This window comes from Myodes glareolus, chromosome X, assembly GCF_982192425.1.
Source record: "Myodes glareolus chromosome X, mMyoGla1.1, whole genome shotgun sequence".
Lineage (NCBI taxonomy): Eukaryota > Metazoa > Chordata > Mammalia > Rodentia > Cricetidae > Myodes > Myodes glareolus.
The window spans coordinates 143742447-143765813 of NC_142053.1; the positions used below are offsets into that span (position 1 = coordinate 143742447).

General features: G+C 36.1%; 1 protein-coding gene across 3 annotated transcripts in view; it reads left to right on the forward strand.

The window, feature by feature from the left end:
* Rp2 (RP2 activator of ARL3 GTPase) overlaps positions 1-23367 on the forward strand; it is a 47280-nt gene that overhangs the window by 6112 nt on the left and 17801 nt on the right. For all 3 annotated transcript variants that reach the window (XM_085684831.2, XM_048461367.3, XM_048461368.3), the window contains exons 2-3: positions 7087-7752; positions 13387-13501. In XM_085684831.2, coding sequence (XP_085540957.1) covers positions 7087-7752; positions 13387-13501 — 781 coding nt within the window. The remainder of the gene's footprint in view (positions 1-7086; positions 7753-13386; positions 13502-23367) is intronic.

Here is a 23367-nt window from a genome sequence, read left to right on the forward strand (position 1 = left end):
AAACTCACAGAGATCCTTTGCCTTCTGAGTGCTGGGATTAAAAGTGTGTGCTACCACCGCCCAGGCACAGCTTCATTTTTTAAGAAAAAATTTAAATGTATTTCTTTTATGTCTGCATGTGTTTTGCTTGAATGTGTGTCTGTATACCGCTTGCATGTCTGGTGCCCAAGGAGGACATTGGATCCCTTGGAACTGGAGTTATAGATGGCTGTGAGCTGCCATGTGGGTGCTGGGAATCAAAGCTGGCTCCTTTGCAGGAGCAACAAGTGCTTTTAACTACAAAACCATCTCTCCAGTCCCCTAATTTCATTTATAATTTCTTGCAGTGTGGGTGCTTATAGACAAGGTAATTTTACTCTTATTAGATGTACAATTCAAGCTTATTTGTTATGAGTTCAATTCTTCTGTTTTTCAGGTTTTATCTATTTTTGTTCATATATGTATATATGTGTGGGTGCATGTGTGTGGGTGTACTTACACACACAGGTTTTCTGTATTTTTATCTACTTTTTTGTACGTGGGGGGGTACACATACACATACATGTGCCTATGGAAGCCAGAGAACATCCTTGGGTGTCATTCCTCAGACATCATCCACACATGCACCCTCTTTTGAAGCAGTCAGGTGCCCTGGAATTCTCCAGGTATGCTAGGCCATGGGCCAGTGAGCTACAAGAATCTGCCAGTCACTGACTGCAGTGCTGGGGTGATAAACTTATGCCATCACACCCAACTTTTTATGTAACTGCTGGGGATTAAACTCAGGTCTCGGTGGTAGTTATCTTTTTTCCCTGAGGCTCTTTTGTGTTCTAATACATGGATTGTTTTGTTTTTCCTGTTTGAGGTAGGGTCTTGCTATTTAATATAGCCTGGATCTGAGCTAGACATTTTCCTGCAACAGCCTATTTATTTCATATGCGTGTGAGTGTGCATGCAACCCCCCAATCCTATATGTCTAGATTTTAATTTGGGGGTCTTATTTACCTATAAGTAATCAAGAGTAGTAGTGTTAGAAAATATTCTTTAGATTTAATTTTCTATTTTAGTTGGCTTCCTTTGGAAGTCCTAGGGATACAACCAAGGGCCTTGTGAACGTTAGGTGAGTGCTCAACAACTGAGCAGTGCCTCAGCCTCTTCTCCTAGATAGTTTTGTCTTTTGTTTGGTTGGTTAGTTTTGGTGGGGTTAGTTTTGGTGGGGCCCTAGCTGGCCGCACACTGACAGCCTCCTGCCTCAGCACATCTGCTGATTCTATTTCCTCAACATTTTTCAGTTTATCCCATCCTTCTCTTCCCCTCTAACTGCTTCAGTCCTTTCTGCCTAAGCCTCTGATTCACACTCCATATTTCCACATTCTTATTAATCTTTCTGAAATGTATGTTTAGCATGTTTAAATTGTTCTGTAGCTTCTGTTGTCCATAGCTTCCAAACTTTATACCAGGACCCCGCCTAATCCTCTAGTTTCATCTACTACTACTTCAGTATCTCTGGTAATTCCAGCCCCCCTTCCATTTTCTTCCTGATAACTAAAGAATTTTATCTTGTTCAATATGATACCTTTTTCTGGAATGGTCTTTCTTTCTCAGTATTTCCAATAAACTCCAACTTACTCATACTCACTTTGTACAGTAAGTCTTGTGTTGCCTGCTATGTGACCCTCCTCTGTATTTCTAAATTATTCTCAGAACCTCTCACTACATAGTCAGGTTGTTTAAATGGTCTATTTAGGCATATGCTACTTCTCTTTTAGTGCCTAAAATTGTGTCTAGTTAATTTGGGGTATTCAAATGTTGGTTGAGTGAATGAAGATCTAGAAATGTAAAGTGACTTTTTGAAGATCATGTTGTTCATATGTGACAAAATTGAGGCTGGAAAATGAGTACCTCTTATTGCCTCATGCTATAAACCAGTGCTCATCCTAGAACATTATGTAAAATTGGATAAATATAATATTGTGTATGATGGAATAACTCACTTTAAGCTAGTTTAATAACAATTAACATGTTAACAAGTTACTTTGTAAATAAACAATATGTGTAATGTATCTAAAGGAATCTGTTTCTAGTGTATAGTTTTGCATGAAATATTTATATTTATAAACAGTTAAAATAGTTTCAATAAATTAAAAAATAATACATTTTAGCTGTTTTAAACTGTCAGGCTGGCCTTTTATTAACACACTCCCTTCTTTTCCTCCTCCCTCCCCCTGCCTCTTGAGTTTCTGTCTGTCTATGTCTATTGTGTGTGTCTGTGTGTTGGTGTTATGTGCTTCAGATCAGACTCTGAGACTCAGGCATGCTAATCACACTCCATCACTGAATTATATGTCTAGCCTCTGACTATATTTTGATAGCACAGTTAAAATTAAAAAATAATGTGACATATTTTAGGCCTAAATTTACACCTAAATATCATTTTGTAGTGAAGTAAAGATTTTCGATTTAAAATGTTTTTTAAGAAGTGGAAGTTTTAAAAATTAAAGCACCAGGAAAATCAAAGCACCAGAAAGCTGAAATAGTATGCATCTTTATTTTTAATTTAAATTTATTTATTTTTTAAGACAATCTTTTCTCATTTTACATACCAATCTCAGTTTCCACTCCCTCCCCTTCTCTTGCTCCTTCCACCTTTCCCCCAGCCCTAACCCCCATCCATTCCTCAGAGTGAGGCTTCCCATAGGGAGTCAGCAAAGTCTGTCACATCACTTTGCGGCAGGACCAAGGCCCTCCCCACTATATCTAGGCTGAGCAAGGTATCCCTCCAAAGAGAACAGGTTCCAAAAAGCCAGTTCAAGCACTAGAGATAAATCCTGGTCCCACTGCCCCAGCTGCACAACTGTCACCCACATTCAGAGGACCTAGTTTAGTCCTATAAAAGTTCCCCCTCTGTCAGTCCAGAGTTGATGAGCTCCCATTAGCTCAGGTCAGCTGTCTCTGTGGGTTTTCCTATCATGATCTTGACCCCTTTGCTCATATTCTCACTCTTCCCTCTCTTCCACTGAATTTTGGGAGCTCAGCCCAGTGCTTCACTGTGGATCTCTGCATCTGCTTCCATCAGTTGCTGAATGAAGGTTCTATGGTGACAATTAAAATAGTCATCAATCTGATTACAGGGGAAGGCCAGTTCAAGCACCCTCTCCTCTATTGCTTAGGGTCTTAGCTGGGGGTCATCCTTATGGATTCCTGGGAATTTCCCTAGTGCCATGTTTCTCACTAGCCCCATAATGGCTTCCTCAATCTCTTTTCTTGCTCTCTCCCTCTCTGTCCTTCCCCCTTCTTGAGCATCACATTCCCTCATGATCTCCTTCCCCTGCTCTTCTCCTCTCTTCCTCCCTTTTCTCCACCCCCACACTCTCAATTTTCTCAGAAGATCTTGTCTATTTCCCCTTCCCAGGGGATCCATTTATGTTTCTCTTAGGATTCTCCTTGTTACCTAGCTTCTCTAGGGTTGTGGACTATAGGCTAGTTGTTTGTTTGTTTGTTTGTTTTTTTGCTTTACATCTAATATACATTTGTGAGTGAGTACATACTGTGTTTTTCTTTCTGGGTCTGGGTTACCTCACTCAGGATGTTTTTTTTCTAATTCCATTCATTTGCAAGCAAATTTCAAGATGTCATTTGTTTTTACTGCTGTGTAATACTCCATTGTGTAAATGTACCACATTTTCTTTTTCCATTCTTCAGTTGAGGGGCATCTAGGTTGTTTCTAGGTTCTGGCTGTTACAAATAATGCTGCTTTGAACACAGTTGAGCAAATGTCCTTGTAGTATGATATCTTTTGGGTATATGCCCAAGAGTGGTATTGCTGGATCCTGAGTAGATTGATTCCCAATTTTCTAAGAAACTGCCACACTGATTTTCAAAGTGACTGTACAAGTTTACACTCTCATCAGCAATGGAGGAGTGTTCCCCTTACTCCACATCCTCTCCAGCATAAGTTATCATTGGTGTTTTTGATCTTAGCCATTCTGACTGGTAAAAGATGCTATCTCAGAGTTGTTTTGGTTTGCATTTCCATGATGACTTAAGATGTTGAACATTTCCTTAAGTGTCTTTTGACCATTTGAGATTCTTCTGTTGAAAATCCACTGTTTAGATCTGTACCCCATTTTATAATTGGTTTATTTGGTATTTTGATGTCGAGTTTATTGAGTTCTTTATATATTTTGGAGATCAGTCCTCTGTCTGGAGTTGGTGAAGATCTTTTCCCACTCAGTAGACTGCCGTTTTGTCTTATTGACTGTGTCCTTTGCCTTTTTTTAATATTTTTTTAAAGATTTATTTATTATGTATACAACATTCTGCCTCCTTGTATGCCCACACGCCAGTGGGGGGCGCCAGATCTCATTACAGATGGTTGTAAGCCACCATGTGGTTGCTGGAATTGAACTCAGGACCTCTGGAAGAGCAGTCAGTGCTCTTAACCACTGAGCCATATCTCCAGCCCCTATCCTTTGCCTTATGGAAGCTTCTCAGTTTCAGGAAGCCCCATTTATTTATTGTTTCTCTCAGTGTCTGTGCTACTGGTGTTATATTTAGGAAGTGGTCTCCTGTGTCAACGTGTTTAAGGCTACTTCCCACTTTCTCTTCTATCAGGTTCACTGTGGCTGGATTTATATTGAGGTCTTTTATCCATTTGGACTTAAGTTTTGTTCATGGGGATAGATATGGATCTATTTGCATTCTTCTACATATTGACATCCAGTTATGCCAGCACCATTTGTTGAAGATGCTTTCTTTTCCCATTGAACAATTTTGGCTTCTTTGTCAACAATCAATTGTTCATAGGTGTGTGGATTACTATCAGGGTCTTTGATTTGATTCTGTTGGTCCACCTGTCTGTTTTTATGCCAATACCAAGTTTAGCTCTTAATAGAGCTTGGAGTCAGGGATGGTGATGCCTTCAGATGTTCCTTTCTTGTACAGGATTGTTTGGGCTATCCTGGGTTTTATGTTTTGTTTTGTTTTGTTTTTTGTTTTTTGTGGTTTTTTTTGCTTTTCCATATGAAGTTGAGTATTGTTCTTTTGAGGTTGTGAAGAATTGTGTTGGGATTTTGATGGGGGATTGCACTGAATCTATAGATTGCTTTTGGTAAGATTGCCATTTTTATTATGTTGATCCTACCTATCCAAAAGCATGGGAGATCTTTCCATTTTCTGATATCTTCTTCAGTTTCTTTCTTCAAAGACTTAAAGTTCTTCGTACAGGTCTTTCACTTCTTTGGTTAGTGTTACCCCAAGATATTTTATGTTATTTGTGGCTATTCTAAAGTGTGATGTTTCTCTGATTTCTTTCTCAGCCCCTTTATCATTTGTATATAGGAGGGCTACTGATTTTTTGAGTTGGTCTTGTATCCTGTCACATTACTGAAGGTATTTATCAGCCCTAGGAGTTCCCTCGTAGAATTTTTTGGGTCACTTAAGTATACTATCTTATCATCTGCAAATAGTGAAAGTTTGACTTCCTCTTTTCCAATTTGTATTCCCTTGATCTCCTTTTGTTGCCTTATTGCATTAGCTAGAGCTTTGAGTACCATGTTGAGTAGATATAATGAATGAAATGAATGAAAGAGTGGACAGTCTTGTCTTGTTCCTAATTTCAGAGAAGTCACTTTGAGTTTCTCACTATTTAACTTGATGTTGGCTGTCAGCTTGCTGTATATTGCTTTTTATTATGTTTATATACGTTCCTTGTATCCCTGATCTTTACAAGACCTTTATCATAAAGGGTATTGGATTTTGTCAAAGGCTTTTCAGCATCTAATGAGATGATCATGTGGGTTTTTTTTCTTTCAGTTTATGTGGTGGATTACATAATGATGGATTTTTGTATGTTGAACCATCCCTGCATCTCTGGGGTGACGCCTACATGATCATAGTGGATTATTTTTCTGATGTGTCATGAATTCAGTTTGCCAGTGTGTTATTGAGTATTTTTGCACAATGTTTATGAAGGAGATTGTTCTGTAATTCTCTTTCTTAATCACATCTTTGTATGGTTTGGGTATCAGTGTAACTGTAACCTCGTAAAAAGAATTTGATAATGTTCCTTCTGTTTCTATTGTGTGGAACAATTTGAGAAGTATTGAGGAGTTCTTCTTTGAAATTCTGGTAGAATTCTGCGCTGAAATCATCTGGTCCTAGGCTTTTTTTTAATTTATTTTTATTTTATTTTTTTAGTTGGGAGGCCTTGTACATTCTAAACACACAATTTAATACTGAGCTACATCCCAGCTGAAATAGTATGTTCTGATTGGGATAGATGCAGAGGATATAAGCTTTACTTTCCTAGCAATGTTTTTGCAGCAGACTCTTGCTTTGTAACCCTGGCTGGACTTGAATTCCTAGTAATCTTTCTGCCTCAGCTTCCCAAATACTGGGATTGCAGGTGTGTACTCTCATGTCTGACTTACATATCTACTCTGTTAAAATAATTGTTTTTAAAAATATATTCTTTATCATTGCACTCCATACTAATTTTGTGGTCACACAGATTCCAAATAAGCTGAAAGGCTGTTGATAATAGCAATGATAATATGTCACCTGGGTTAACTCACAGGAAGACCCAAATCATAGAGTCACACAGACTTTCTTTTAGCTTTGCATGCCCAGGCATGAAATTTGACAGCAGAAAGAGCAGATCCATTTCTGGGGAGGTAGATATATATTAACCAAGGTTATAAACTTTATATTAATTAAAATTGCTAAGTTCACCTCTCTTGTAACAGCAGTATTGTTATCACACTTAGAAAATGAAAAAAAAAAGTCCATGAGGTTATAGGCTTTGTGTTTGTGTGTGAATATCCCCAGTTGCCTAAAAAATTTAGAACTGAAATGGCTGGAACAAGATCCAAGCACTTGGTGATTGTGTCCTTGAACTTTGGTTTCCTTCCCCCTTTCCTCCCTTATTCCTTTTATTTACTGGGGGAAAATGTTGTATCCTATTAATTTTCTAATTTATTGCAAAGCCAATGAAATTGGAAACTTAAGCTTTAGCATTAACAACTGTGTCTGGCATCCCATAGGCATTTACTTGTTTGGGGTGAATAATGTTAACAATACTCAAGATCTTGTGTTTTGTCCCTACAGGTTGACCCAAAAGATTACATGTTCAGTGGACTGAAGGATGAAACAGTAGGTCGCTTACCTGGAAAAGTGGCAGGACAACAGTTTGTCATTCAAGACTGTGAAAACTGTAACATCTATATTTTTGATCACTCAGCTACCATTACCATTGACGACTGCACCAACTGCATACTTTTTTTGGGACCTGTGAAAGGCAGTGTATTTTTCCGAAATTGTAGAGATTGCAAGTGTACATTAGCTTGCCAACAATTTCGTGTGAGGGACTGTAGAAAGTTGGAAGTCTTTCTGTGTTGTGCCACTCAACCCATTATTGAATCTTCCACAAATATCAAGTTTGGATGTTTTCAGTGGTACTACCCTGAATTAGCAGCCCAATTCAAAGATGCAGGGCTCAGTATCTTCAATAATATATGGAGTCATGTTCATGATTTTACACCTGTGTCAGGAGAACTCAACTGGAGCCTTCTTCCAGAAAATGCTGTGGTTCAAGACTATGTTCCTATTCCAACTACTGAAGAATTCAAAGCTGTACGAATTTCTACAGAAGCCAATAGAAGCATTGTTCCCATATCCTGGGGTCAGAGACAGAAGGACAGCGATGAGTCATGCCTAGTGGTATTATTTGCTGATGATTATACAACTGCAAATGCCAGGAAATTAATTGATGAGGTAAGGAGAGAGAGAGAGAAGAGAAATAGACATAGATAGGACTGTGCTAGATTTTATTTATTGTTATTATTTGTAGTAGGAGGGAGGCTGCTTGTTTGTTCCTGGCCACTTAGCCCCAAAATAATCACACAGAAACTGTATTAATTAAATCACTGCTTAACCCATTAGCTCTAGCTTCTTATTGGCTAACTCTTACATATTAATTTAACCCATTTCTATTAATCTGTGTGTTGCCACATGGCTGTGGCTTATTGGGTAAAGTTCCGGTGTCTGTCTCTGGCAGCTACATGGCTTCTCTCTACTCCACCTTCCTTCTCCCAGCATTCCGTTTAGTTTTCCCTGCCTACCTAAGTTCCACCCTATCAACAGGCCAAGGCAATTTCTTTATTCACCAGTGGTATTCACAGCATACAGAGGGAAATTCCACATCAATTATTTACAAATTAATTATTAGAAATACTGGCAACCCTCAAGTTATAGTCCCCCAATTCCTTGACTCCACAAAGTTTACCTTAGAAGCAGATCTCTTGGTCCACAAAATCCTTTCTCAATACAACTTTTAAATCTAATTTAATTTAGTAAGCATTTGTTAGCACCAATTATATGCAAGTTATGCTGTTATCATATTTCATTTATTATATGATACATGTTTGTTTTCCACATCTTTGCTTAAATACCTTGAAATTAGTTGCAACTTAGAAATAACAGAACCTAGGTGATACTGGAAATTAAGGCATACAGATACATTTCTTTGCCTCAAAGATTTTCCATTCTTCATCATAAACAATTTTCACACACACTCACAACAGTACTGCATATTGAAGCATAGTCTTTGCTAATGAGGAAATTCTTTTGGAGTTTAAATTGGTTTAGAAGTTGGAAATGACATTTAAGAATACAACTTTTAGACCCTGTTTTGACAGTGTCGTCCACATTGGGCTCCTTATTTTCTTTTGTCCCATTGCCATTGATAGGAAGTGGGGATCTACAAATAATATGAATAACATGGGAATTCGAATGGCAGAATCTCCAAGACTCATGACTGGTGGTTTTCAGTGAGTTCATCAGGTAGAGAAGAGTTAATGCACAACAACTTCCCCTTGAAAAGCATGTGAGGAGGGAGAGGTTAGGCTCCAGAAGCAGTAGCTCCTTTGTTGGTAGGAAGATATATTGATCAGAATTTAGCCAATAGCAATCTGTTTAAAACTCAAGCTTCCAGAAGTGAATAAGTAAGTGTCTTTCTGAAGTTGAAGCACACCAAAAGGAGTGAGTGTGTTGATAAAAAGTAAAAATGAATACCTCTTGATAGCTATACATCTGTAATGCAGAGAACCCATGTCTGGAATTTACAAAGTATATTTGAGGTATAGCTTTTAAAACTATAGAAGCTAAAGTATAATTTTTAGACTTTGGTATTTTCTTCTTTTTTTTTGTTTTTTTGTTTTTTTTTTTGATTCAGGGTCTTACTGTGTAGACCAGGCCTGTGTCTTGAACTTCAGCAATCTTCCTGCCTCTGCATTCCAATGGCTTAGGCTATTGTGCCTGGCTTATGGTGTTGATATTTTCTTTTGTTGTGCCAGTATAATAAGAAACATGCTGTGAGTTTTGTAAAATGTAAAAAGAAAAATGCTTGTAGACTTTATACTATATAGTCACATATTAATTCAACATCTGAGAAGTGTATGGCAAATTTCTTTTGTATGTGAGTTTTTACTACATATAATTTTCAAAGATTAATCATTCAAGTTAAACTCCATTTTGTTAGATAATTAGGATATTTTAACATGTTTAAAGAAAAAAGCCATCAACACAGTCTATTTGTGAGTCATCAATGCTCTGAACCTTTTGACTTTTGGTATCTGATGTGTGAAATGGCCTTTGTAAGAATATGACTTAGAAGAGTGATGTTCTTTAAATGTCCTTCTGGAATGCAAAATAACAATCCTATGCTAATAATAATAGTAACTTACTCTTACATACCTTTACCAGTCAGGCACTTGTAAAATAAATTTACATGAATTAACTCAGTGTTCAAAACAACCCTGTGACCCACAGACAGGGTAAATAACTTGGCAAAAGTCACTCAGCTAGCTGGTACACATCAGGCTGATACTCTTCCCGTATATTAACCCTTAAATATAAAGCTGTTGTGCTGTCCTAGTGCTGAAAGAAAGCTGATGGATGCATGGTGTAGGAATGTTTCCCAAAGCATGTTGACTCAGGGCTTCTAAACTGGAGATGCTTTGGTTAGAATTGTCTAGTTCTGAAAGCACAGAATTAAGGAATAAATGGTTGAAAGTGAAGTTGTTTAGAGGTCACCAGTTTTCCTGTAATGCTTCGCCTATGTTCTGTAAGTAAGCCTAATTAACTAATTGGTTCACACAGAAAGGAAAAAAAAAGGAAGAGAGTGCAAGAGAAAATTTTTGAAAATGAAAAGTACATATGTAGAGTGTCAAAGCATGCTGAATAGTAAAAGACCGACACATTTTTTAAGTGTAAAACTTTTAAAAGATGACATCATTAAAGATTTAAAATGTAGGGAGGGTTCCATCCATCTTCCCACCTAAAGAATTTGCATGTAGGGGCTGGAGAGATGGCTCAGAGGTTAAGAGCATTCTCTGCTTTCCCAAAGGTCCTGAGTTCAATTCCCAGCAACCACATGGTAGCTCACAACCATCTGTAATGAGGTCTGGTGCCCTCTTCTGGCCTGCAGGCATACACACAGACAGAATATTGTATACATAATACATAAATAAATATTTTTTTAAAAGAATTTGCATGTATGGGCCAGAAAGCTCTTTCTTTATTTAAGATAATTTTGGAATAGGTTAAAGATGATTCCCACAGGCAGTGTACTTCACTGGCCACCACAGTCCCACAGTTAACTTCCCTCTCCACAGAAGTCATAGGTGACTTCCTGTGTTTAATCGGGAAGTGTAAAGTGTACATGGGTCCCAGAGTTTTCCATTTGATGTGAATTTGATTTTTCTTTTTCTGTTGATTTTTTTTCTGAAAAGTTCCATGGCTGTTACTTTTTGTTTGTTTGATTGTTTGTTTGTTTTTCCCCCACAACTTAATGTATAAAATTTCTTTGTAGAGAGCATAATACTGACAAGTGACCAATGATATTTGAATTTATTGGTTCATAGATGATTGAGTTTTCAATGAGTTTACTGCATGCATCCTCAAAACCATTAATGCACACAAAAGGCATGACGAGCCCAACTAACACACCAAGGGTCTTTATCACACTCAACCCATGATGCTAAGAAAAGGGAAAGGCCTAAATGTTATGTTGAGAGGTTATATGTTATTTAAATTATACTTGAGTTAGCAAAGAAACTAGTTCTGAAAAAATAAAAGTTAATTATTTTCACAGCACAGCTATATTAGGACAGCTTAGACTGGGAGATGCAGTTACCAACTCTGATTTGCTGAGGAATATCATAAAATCACATTTTATATTGTTTTCACAAATAACACATAGTTTTCTTATATAGAGAGTATGAAACTTGAGAGGATTGGATGTTCTAGAAGGCTAGCTAAAGTAGAAAAAATACTGCATAGGAAGTTAAGGAAAGTTACTGAGACTTTGTTTTCTCACCCCCAAAATTACCTTTTGCTTTTATATGAATCACATGTATTTATAGGATAAATTAGAGTAAAAAAGGCTTTAATTATTTAAGTATATTTTATAATTGAAGTTAGTTACTACAACTTAAAAGCCTTCAGAAATATGATTTTCATGTAGAAGAGTCTCTAAATATCTTCAGTGAAAATATTAAGATACAGCTTCATAGTTCATGCTTTGTTTTACATAATGGCATTTTCAATTAATCTCCTTTTTTTAAGAAAATGTTTTATGCAGGTGGGTATGTAGCAAACGATGTCCTTGAATTCTTGATACTCTGGCCTTCACCTCTTGATTGCTAGGATTATAGGCGTGAACCAACATGGTTGGCCATTTAATCATAATTTTTTTTAGTTTATATATCTGATTATAAAATGATGGGTGAAGAATAGTCTATAAAATTTGAAACAGTGATAAGATTGATTCTGATATTTTAAGTCTTTACAGTTATCATCTAAGAATAATGTTCATAGGTTTTCTTGTAAGTTTTTTAAAGATTTATTTATTTATTCTGCATTCAGTGTTCTGCCTGCATGTATGCCTACATACCAGAATAGTGCATCAGATCTCATTATAGATGGTTGTGGTTCACCCTATGTTTGCTGAAAATTTAACTCAGGACCTCTGGAAGAGCAGTCAATGCTCTTAACCTCTGAGCCATCTCTCTAGCTCCAGTTTTTTGTAATTTTTAATGTATCTTCTTGTCTGAGGTCACATTGAGTGAAAGTTCTGAAATAGGATTTGAGTTTCATTCAATTTTATTGTATGATATTCAGTAATAGAACTATAGCATGAAATAAATAAGCTGTTACCACCGATTTTATAGAATAAATTAGAAAATATTTGCAATCAAGTAAATAAAAATTTATAAAAATATTTAGTTAACTGATTTTTTTTTAAAAGTATTTTTTTTTTTTGAGACATGATTTTTCAGTGTAGGTCTGGCTATCCTGAATCTCACTCTAGACAAGGCTGGCCTTGATCTCCCAGTTCCTCGAACTCACACTGCCTCTGCCTCCTGAGTGCTAGGATCAAATGCATGAGCCACTGGTATGGTATTCCCCTCTGTTTGCTGTTAATATGTTTTATTGCCATTGGTTAATAAAGAAGCTGTTTTCGGCCAATGGCTTAACAGAATATAGCCAGGCTGGAAGAGATATAGAGAGAGAGTAGGCAGAGTCAGGGAGACGCCATGTGGCGTCCACAGGAGAAAGACTCCTGCAGGAGCCTGCCAGAACCTTGCCAGTAGTCAGTAGGCCACAACCTCGTGATAATACACAGAACAATAGAAATGGGTTACTTTAAAATGTAAGAGTTAGCTAGAAACACACACAAGTTATTGACCAAACAGTATTGCAATTAACATAGTTTCTGTGTGATTATTTTGGATCTGGGTGGTCAGAAAATGAACAAACAGCCTCCATCTACAAGCCACCATCACCCATCCTAAAAAATAATTCTTTAATCCACCATCTCATTAACTTGAATTAAAATCAAAGCTCTGTTAATTTATAGACCTTGGGCAAGTTTTTAACCATGTCACATCTTAATTGTCTCATCTCTACAAAGAAGATGGTGGTGGTACCCATCTCATGAGAGATTAAATGTATTTTGTATGTATGTATAACATTCAGAAAACTTCAAATGGTCCTATATGTGTGGTCTATCATTCTTGTACTATACTATACAAATTGATGTGATGGCTTTTAAAATTAACATTATGTAGTATTTTCCTGTTTTATTTTAACATCTTTATTATATTTAACAAATTATGTTAATTGTAATGAACTATGGTATTTTTCATTGAACATTTTCTATATCATCAAATTAAGCTTCTGGTTAGTAGTTGTAAAGTAGTGACAGCGAAGTCTGAATTACTCAGAACTGAAACAAAAATCAGAATGCTGGGTTGCATTATATATGGAAAAATGTTCAAATAACAAAACCTTGTTTTCATCCCAAAAGTTCATTTTCCAATCTGAATGAAGTTTTATTCTCCACAGATGGTTGGTAAAGGGTTTCTCCTAGTGCAGACAAAGGAAGTGTCAATGAAAGCTGAAGATGCTCAAAGGGTTTTCCGAGAAAAAGCATCTGACTTTTTTCTTCTTCTGAACAAAGGTATTTTCTGGGTGGCTGGGGTACTTTTGTGGTTATTTTCTTTTTTGACTCTCTTAACATTTCTCTTCTTTCATGTTGCCTTCTCTTCCTCTTTTGTTTGGTTTTCCCCAAAACCCAAGAAACGCTGTAGAACTCACTTTTCTCCTGTTCTTTCTCTTAGTACTTAAATGGTCACATTTCTATATTATTTTATTGTCATTTTATTACTGTTTTACCTTTGTACTGTTACAAAGCACATAATAAGGATATGCTTTGGCTCTACTGAAAAAGAAGAATTATAGTCACTAATTTTCTGTTTTTATATAATTAACTTTTTGTGAAAATTATAATTTTCCCTAGTGAGTGAATACCAGCAATAAGTTTCAGATAGTGAAGAAATGTGTGAAAGAGAAGAGCTGAAATCTGCTTGCCCCACTGAAGAGATGCTGCTTGCCTATATTTTCTTGAAGGCATATTGACTCTGGAGGCCAAAGTACTTTCTTTCTGTTGGGAGTAGGGACATTGTTTATTTAAGGCTCCAAGCCAGTATGAATAGTAATATGGAATGCTAATTAGGTATACTCTACAGACAGGGCATATCTGTATTGTGTTCTTTATGTATAAATAAAATATAATGAACTCTAAAACTGTGTATGAAAAAAGCATAGAAGGACTGTTATGATAATTTTAACCAATAATGCTGTATGTAATTGGGCTGTTTGTTAAGTGTTAGCATAATATTTCATATCCTTTTCTTAGTTATTGTGGTAGTGGCAATGACTTACTCAATCCAGTGCTTGAGTCTAACTCAGAATATATTTGGACATAGGAACATTCAAATGAATTCTTGGAAATTAACCTTGAAACTCTCATCAACTTCCAGGAATGGAATTAAGCAATAAGTCTAATGGATATCCCAAAGTGTAAGAGTTAGTATTGAATTCAGTAATCTGAATCAAGGGTTTATGTATTTGTATAATATTAGTAAAGAAGTCTTATAGAATTGCTTCAACCTAAACAGACCTGTCTTTAAATAATACAACATTTCACATGGAAGTAGTAAAATGTTTTGTTTCTGGGAAAAGTAGAACTAAAACCAATGAGCAGATGTTACCAGAATTTCAGGAAATAATGTCATACAATCAAGTCTTTAAAAAAACAAGAGATTCTGGGGCTAGAGAGATGGCTCACTGGTTAAGAGCACTGACTGTTCTTCCAGAGGACCCAGGTTTGATTCCCAGAATCCACATGGTAGCTCACAGCTGTCTATTATTCCAGTTCCAGGGCACCTGAAATCCATTTACCAATTCACCAATTCACCATTTACCATACACCAATTCACATAAAATAAAAATAAGTAAAATAAAATAATTAATTAATTGAAAAAAAGAGATGTCTATAGGAAGTACTTAAAGACTGAAGCACTCATGTCAGGTCAAAAGAATTAGCTTGAAGGAGTTTGCATTGGAAAAATTTGGGGGCAGTTTGACCATTGAATAATGGGGTTGGGATAAGAGTAGTAAGAATGCTTGAATAGTATGAGGACCTGGGTTCCATTTCTAGCACCAAAATAAATAAACAAATAAACCTCACAAAGAATAATGCAAGGGCTGGGCAGTAGTGATGCAGGCTTTTAATCCCAGCACTCGGGAGGGAGGGGTAGGTGAATCTCTGTGAGTTTAAGTCCAGGCTGGTCTACAGAGCGAGTCCAAGACAAAGAAACCCTGTCTCAAAAAAAAATATTGCAGGTAATTTAACAACTGTTATGCACCAGTGGAAAAGTAGAGGCTTGAGCAAAGTAGTGCACACCTGTAATCCCTGTACTTGGGAGGTAGAGGCAAGAGGAGTTTAGGAGTTCAAGGACATTCTCAGCTATATAAGGAGTTCAGGACCAGCTTGGGCTGCTTGAGACCATTTCAAAAAAAGAGGGAAGGGGCGATGGTGTCACACTCCTTTAATCCCAGTACTGGGAAGGCAGAGGCAGGCCGATCTCTGTGAGTTTGAGGTCAATCTGGTCCACAGAACGAGTTCTAGGATAGCTAGGGCTACATAGAAAAACCTTGTCTCAAAAAAAAAAACAAAAAAAAAAGAAAACAAAGAAAGCAGGTGAACATTATGATTACAGGCTGCGTCTCTTACCGTCTTTCTGCCTCCAACCTCTTCTGTCTTTGTTCCTTTCTTTTCTAAATCTGGAGAAAGGGACTCTTTCAATCTATTGATAACTGAATCAAAATAGGAAAGAAAGTTACATGACACCACAAGGAAACAATGAACCAAGCCCAAAATACAAGACATTCTATAAGATAACTAGCTAGCTTTCTTCAGATGAGGGAACTCTTTTAGATTAAAATAATCTAAAGAGATATAACATTTAATGCAAAGAGAGAACCCTGATTTGATAAGGGATTGATATAATTTTTAAGCTAGGAGTTTGAAGGTGATAGTTGTTTAATCCCTTAGGTATAGAAATAGTATTGTGGTTAGGTAGGAAATGCATGCTGAGTATCATGGTGTCAGCAAAACAAGAATAAAGCATGTGTGTGCACGCAGTGTATAGTATGTAGTGGCCAGCAAAATGACTCAGTGAGTAAAAGCACTTGCCACCAAGCTTGATGACCTTGAGTTCAGTCCCTGGGTCCCACATGGAAGAAGGAGAGAACTTACACCCACAAGTTGTCCTCTGACTTCTGTAAGTGTGTCATGGCATGAGTGCCCACACCTCTACATCTATAAAAATAAGTAAATATACAAACAAATAATTGTTTTAAAAAAAAACCTATGTGACTAAATTTTGACTCTTGGTGACTATAGTTAAAGGAAAGGTGGATATTTATGCTGTTCTAAAATGTATAAAATAATTTTAGTCTGCCCAATAGTGAGTTTATAGGTCATGTGGAATAGCAAGCCGACTTGATGCTAATATTCTAACAGGGCCCTGTTAACAGGACTGGGCCCTCTTTTAAGGTGACCAATAGTCATTCTCAGGCAGGTAATTGTCCTGAGTAGGGCTGGTGTGTGCGTTATAGAATGTTGAACATCATTTCTGGTTCCTGCCGTCTCAATACACATTCCCTCAGTTGTGGCAACAACAACAAAAAAGGTTTTTAAACATTGCCTGATGTCCTTTGAAATAGTTGTCAGTTGATAACCATTTTTTAAAAAAATAATAGGCTTACTCTTGGAAATTTACCTTTATTGTAATTCATAGCTGAATCTAAATAGTCTTTAATCACAATTATCTCCTTTTAGTTAATAAATATTACTATTTGACTATTAATAAGAGAATCTGTTGTTTTCTATCCTAGAACTTCCAAACCATACTAATCCTCAAAACTATGTAGGATGTTTTTAAAAATATAAATTTCCAACTACTCTATCAGAAGTCTTTATTATATGTCCTTGGAGTGAACATTTTAGTAGTTTCTCAGATGGTCTTGAGCACTAATTAGACTTGTTTTTCTTTGTTTGAGAGGCTCATCTTCTTCAACAAAAACAGTAGATGAGCTATGAGCAGTAGTGGACAAAATGGAGCTTTGTAGGCCATGCCAGGTTTGGTAGTTTAGTCTGAATTTTCATGCTTTTTATTTTTAATAAATCTTTAGAATATTTTTAAATTTACAGAAACTTTGCGAAGACAATACCAAGAACTTCTGTATATCTTCTTCCTGCTTCTCCAAATGTTAACGTAGCCAAGGCACATTTGTCAAAAGTAAGAAATTGACATTGGTAAAATGTTAACTCATCCAGTCTGTTCTCATTTCACCAGATGTTTACCAGCAAGTTTCAGGTCCAAAATTCAGTTCTAGATCCCACGTTGACTTTAGTTGCTGTGGTTCCTGTATCTCATCAACTCTGTAATAGTTGTCAACCTACTTTTGTTTTCATCACCTCCAGTTAGTCTGAAGAATGTTGTTCTGTTGGGAATCACCTGCTCTTTTCTCAGGTTAGAAAGTGTTATAGGTTTTGTAGAAGAGGTGAAGTTGAGATGGTATCTGCTGTGCTTACCATGCATTGTGGCAGGGTGGGGTCACATTTGTGCTACAGGGCAAATGTAGAAGTCAGAGGATAAGTTGTAGGAGCTGATTCTCTTCTTCTACCATGTGGGTCCCATGAATCAAACGCAGGGTGTCAGGCTTTTACTCTCATTTTTCCATCAGTCTAGAAATTTATGTTTTGTTTGGTAACTTTTTAAATTTTTTCAGATTTATCTATATATATTTATATATAATTGCCAAATATTACATTTTAAAGCATATAATCTAGTGACCTGACCTATCCATATATGTGTGTGTGTATGATTACAACAAATAGTTATGTCGTATAATTATCTTCAAATTTTTTGTTTAAAATCTATTATTATTATATGTATGTTTGTGGGTGCATGTTCCTTGGCACAACTATGGAAGTTAGGGACAACTCTGTTAAGTTACTTCTCTGTTTCTGCTTTTACTGGATTCTGAGGGTTGAACTCAGGTTTCCATGTTGTGCAGCAAACTTTACCCACTGAGTCATCTCAGTGGCCCATAATTGTTGTTTTGTGATAAAAGCATTTAAAGTCTCAGCAATTTTCCAGTATACAATATGGTATTACTAACTATAGTCATCATACTATACATTAAATCCTAAGAACTTATCTTAAATGTGTTTTTTTGGGGGGGGGGGTTGTGTTGTAGATTAAACCCCATGCATTTCAGACAGGAGATAGCTCAGTCTATATATTCAGCCCCAACTTGCTAATCATATAACTACACAAATTTATATGATGTAACCAGCATCTTGCAGTTTCTCCAGCCTTTAGGCCCTGGGATCCACCATGTTATCATATTTGTGTGGATTCAAATTTTCAAGATTCCACATATAAGTGAAATTATACAGTATCTATCTTCATTTATTTTACTAACCATGCTGCCCTGTGGCTCACCCATGTTGTTGCAAATGGCAAGATCTTTTTTTTTGACATAATAGACATGAGTGTGTGTGGGGGTGGGGGAGACTGAGACTTTTTTGAGATAAGGCTTTACTACATAACACTGGATGACCTGGAACTCACAGAGATTTGCCTGTCTCTGCCTTCCACATTCTAGGATTAAAGACATACGCCACCAAGAGTAGTCCATACCATTCTTTTTTTTGTCTACTCAGTTGTCAACAAGACCCCTAAATTTGATTCCATTTCTTGGTTAGGGTGAATAATACCTCAATAATGTAGAAATTCCTTCTGGGTAGTGATTTGATTTCTTTTGAATATATACTCAGAAGTGGGATTGCTGGATTATATGGCAGCTCTATTTTCAATTTTTTTGAAGAAGTATTATCATAATGGCTATATATAACAGCTTAAATTCCCACTAGCGGTGCACAAGGGTTATTGTTCTTCTTGCTTCACATCTTCAGCAACGCATTTCTCTTTGTGATAATAGCCTAACATGTATGTGAAGTTAATATCGCATCATGAGTTTGATTTGCATTTTCTTGATTAGTGACATTCAGTACCTTTTCATGTGATGTTTCTAATTTTACTGACAGTTTCAAAGAAGTGCTTTGCATTTCAATTTTCTTTTCAATTCCATTGGGTTTCTGTTCTCATATTTATTTCCTTACTTTCACTAACATTAGGTATGATTTGTTCATTCTCTAGTTTCTTAAAGTTTGAGCATAAGTTACAGATTTAAATATGATTTTTGACATTGATCTAAGAACTACAGCTAACAGCATGCCTGAGTGAAGCATATGTACACACATGTTCTCATGAAGCACAGAATAGCCTTCCTCAGTTAGGTACATTGGACACCGAGTTTAGGGGCTATGTCAACACCAAAATCAATAGGGATCTCAGATATATGAAAAATAAGGCACAATTCAGATGGTGGAAAGGATATTTGCATATATAAGAGGAATAAAACAATAAGGCTAACTTCACTTAGCTAGGAACATGAACAACAAGCATGTCTGAGAATAGCTACAAAAGTAGAGCCAAGTATTGATGGGGAGAGGACTAGTACACACCTAAGTGTAGAGGTAGTTACAGAAGAATTTTAACAAGTATGCAAATAAGGATCTACTGCATATATATTTAATACTGATTTTTCCCTATATGTATGACTTTAGCCATATCATGCAACTTTCAACACATTGTATTTTCATATTTATTCAATTCAAGATTTTGTAAAAGACAGCCCACAGCCTGCATTAGAAAATGAAGTTTTGACTGGATGGTAGTGGCACATGTCTTTAATTGGGAGGCAGAAGCAGGTGGATCTATGTGAGTTTGGGCCAGCCTGGTATACAAGAGCTAATTCCAGGACAGACTCCAAAGCTACACAGAAAAACCCTGTCTCCTAAAACCAACAGAACAAAATGAAGTTTTATGAGATTATGGTCATATTCATTCTTCTATCTATTCTGCTGATTTTTTTTTTACCACAACCAAAGATTTGTTTCATGGCAGGTAATGTATAGTCCACAAGGGCTAAAGTATTTTTTATCTGTTCCTTTATAAAGTAACTTAATATTTAATTTAGTGAAAAGTATTTTTAAAGCCAGTATAGTGGCACATTCCTGAGACACAATCATGAGAATAAGGCCAACATAGGCTATATGTGAGTTCAAGATCAACTTGGGTTACCTATTAGAATACTGTCTCAAAAAAAAAAAAAGAAAAAGAAAAACAAAAACAAAAAATTGGAGATTGGAGAGATGGCTCAGTCATCTTCCAGAGAACCAGAGAGTCTCTTCCAGAGAACCAGAGTTCAATTCCCAGTACCCCATGTTGGGTAGCTCAGAAATACCTATAACTCAAGCTCTAGTGCATCCTCTGGTAACTTCCATGTTCACATACACTCGAGTGCATATACCCTAAATAAGACAAACTTGCTGTTTTCTACAGTTAGTTAAACTTCTTTTACGACACAGGCTTCAGTCTGTTTTGTTTATATTTCATGCTCATGTGAGAATAATGTAAAATCTGTTGCTTGATAAAATGCTATATCAATATCTACTCTGCCAACTTAATTGATAATAATGTGCAAGTCATATCCTTTATTTTCTGCCTACTTATTTGATACATTAATGAGAGAAATGTTGAACTCTACAGGTGTCACTGAGGATTTGTATATTTTTCTTTTCTAATTATTGAGGCTTCACCTTGTGTACTTTGAAAGTCTATTAATTGCATATGCATTAGAATTGATAGATTTTTCCTTTGGAAAGTCCTTGGTTATATAATAACACCATCTAGCTCTGATTATCTTCCCCGTTTTAAAATCAATTTTATCTAGAATTAGTAAGGTTACTCTGTTTTTTAATTTGGTTAATATTTCATTCTGTATCTTTTTAAAATTTTTATTATTTTTATTACTTTAAAAAATATATCAATCCAAACTCCCACTTCCTCCCCTCCTCCCACTTCCCTACCTCTCCTTTCACACACCCTCCCCCCACCCCCTCTAATCCCAAGAGAGGTCAAGGCACCCTGCCCTGTGGAAAGTCCAAGGCCCTCCCCACTACAACCAGGTTGAACAAGGTATACATCAAAAGAGAAAAGGATCCCAAAAAGCCAGTACATGCAGTAGAGACAAATCCCAGTGCCATTGTCATTGGCCCTTCAGTCTGTCCCAACTGTCAACCACATTCAGAGGGATCCCATGCTTGTTCATTCCCAGTCCAGTTGGAGTTGGTGAGCTCCCATTAGATCAGGCACACTGTCTCAGTGAGTGAAACCCTTATGGTCTTGACTTCCTTGCTCATACTCTCCCTCCTTCTGCTCTTCAACTGGACCTTGGAATGTCAGTCCAGTGCTCCGATGTGGGTCTCTGTCTCCATCTGTTGTTGGACGAAGGTTCTATGGTGATATTTAAGATAATTATCAGTCTGACTACAGGGCAAGGCCAAATCAGGTACCCTCTCTATTGCTTAGAGTCTTAGCTGGGGTCATCCTTGTAACTTCCTGGGAATTTTTCTAGAGCCAGGTTTTCTTTATCAAATCTATATAATCAAGGTAAAAAAAATTTGATAGCATATAGTTGATTTCTGTATTTCAGTTCAGTCTTTCCTTTAACTTCTGTGTTTAGGCCATTTTAAAAGAGAATTATTGATAAAATTGAATCAAAGTCTATCATCTTACTAGCTTTTTTCTGTTATATTTTTGTTACCTTTTTCCATGTAATTGAATATTTTTATAATTCCACTTAACCTTCTATTGACTTGTTAGTTGTACATGTTTTTCTAAAACTTAGTTTTGTAGAAGTAAATTATAATTTATATAATTTGCATCTACTGTCTACTATTATCCAACTTCACTTATAGTATAAAAACCTGCTAACATATTTTCAGATCTCCTTTCCCATCTTGTGTCTTTTATCATTTCTTTTACTATTATGTTTATTATGATGCATGTTATAATGGATTATTAATGTAATTGCTTTGGATTGTCATGTATTTGTAGAGCAATATAAAATAATAAAAATAGAGATCATATTTACCTGGCTGTTTTAGAACAGCGGAATGCCATAGTCCTTTTAAAATGCAATTATTATTATTACTCTGATTGTTGTAGGGGACAAGCAGAGAGACTAAGTAATATATTTCTCTAATCTAATTGAGGCTCTAATCTAATTGTTCATGACAGCAGAAATGCCTGGATTTAAAGCTATTTTGGAGTATTTGAATATGAAGTTCACATTGAAACACTAAAACATGACCAGTATCCATGTTGACCTCAAACTTCACTTTAAAATAATCACAGTAATTTTAGTAAGCATCATTAGACAAAAAGGGATAATTAAGGAATACACTGTCATTATTGTATTTTCTTACATTTAGGATTATCCTAGTGTAAACTGATGCATTTACATACCTGTTTTATTGGTATTACTGTCTTAAAAATTATTAAGCCACTTATCGGAAGTTCACCATAATCTAGTAAAGAATATCAACCAATATACCTGCTTAGTTAATAAGTCCTCTCAGAATTTTAGATTATATTCTCTTAGCAGAAAACAGGAATTATCAATAATAAATCCCTTAATTAAGAGGAACAGAGACTAGGGACAAATCTCAGTGGTAGAGTGCTTGTTTTACAATCCAGTGTCTCTGGATTCAATGTCCAATACCAAAAATAAGAGAGAATAATAAATTATCTTCTGTAGATTTCTATACATACTACCTCTTCAAAAGTAGAATTTAGGGCTGGAGAAATGACTCAGTAGTTAACAGCACTTGTTTTTGCAAAGAACTGGAACTTGGTTCCTACCACCCACATGATGGCTCAAAAATAAGTATAAAATTTAATGAACCCATGTGTTCCATCCTCCATTTTCTTCAACTTTTGTCAGACTTTTAAAATGTCTTGCTAGGTATGGTGACTTATGCTTGTAATTTCAGCATTTGGAAGGTGAGAAAAAATAATATTTCCACAAAGTTCAGGGCAGCCTGGGTTCCACAGTGAGTTCCAGGCTAGCCAGGGTTATAGAGTTAAGACTGTCTCAAAACAACAAACAAACAAACAAACAAAAACCTTTAGATTCCCTTTTTACTACAATATGCTAATACAATTTTATTTTGTCTTGACATTTCATTCCCAAATATTTTTGTATCTCAAATAAAGCAAAATTTACAACATACTTTCTTGAGTAACCAAACTGCATTGTAACAGTTAGAAGTAGTTTCTTAAAGATCCTTTAATATGTACTCACATACAAATTATCTTCATTGTCAAGTTCTTAATGCCCTTTTACAGTTAATTTAATTCAGGTCTAAAAGTTGGCCCACTTGTAATTTGTTGTTTTATATCTTGTATATCATAATTTAAGAACCGGCATTTTTCCCCTTACTTTTGTTTCATGCCTCTGTCTTATGAATGAAGTTTGGTCAGTTGTCCTTTAGTATTC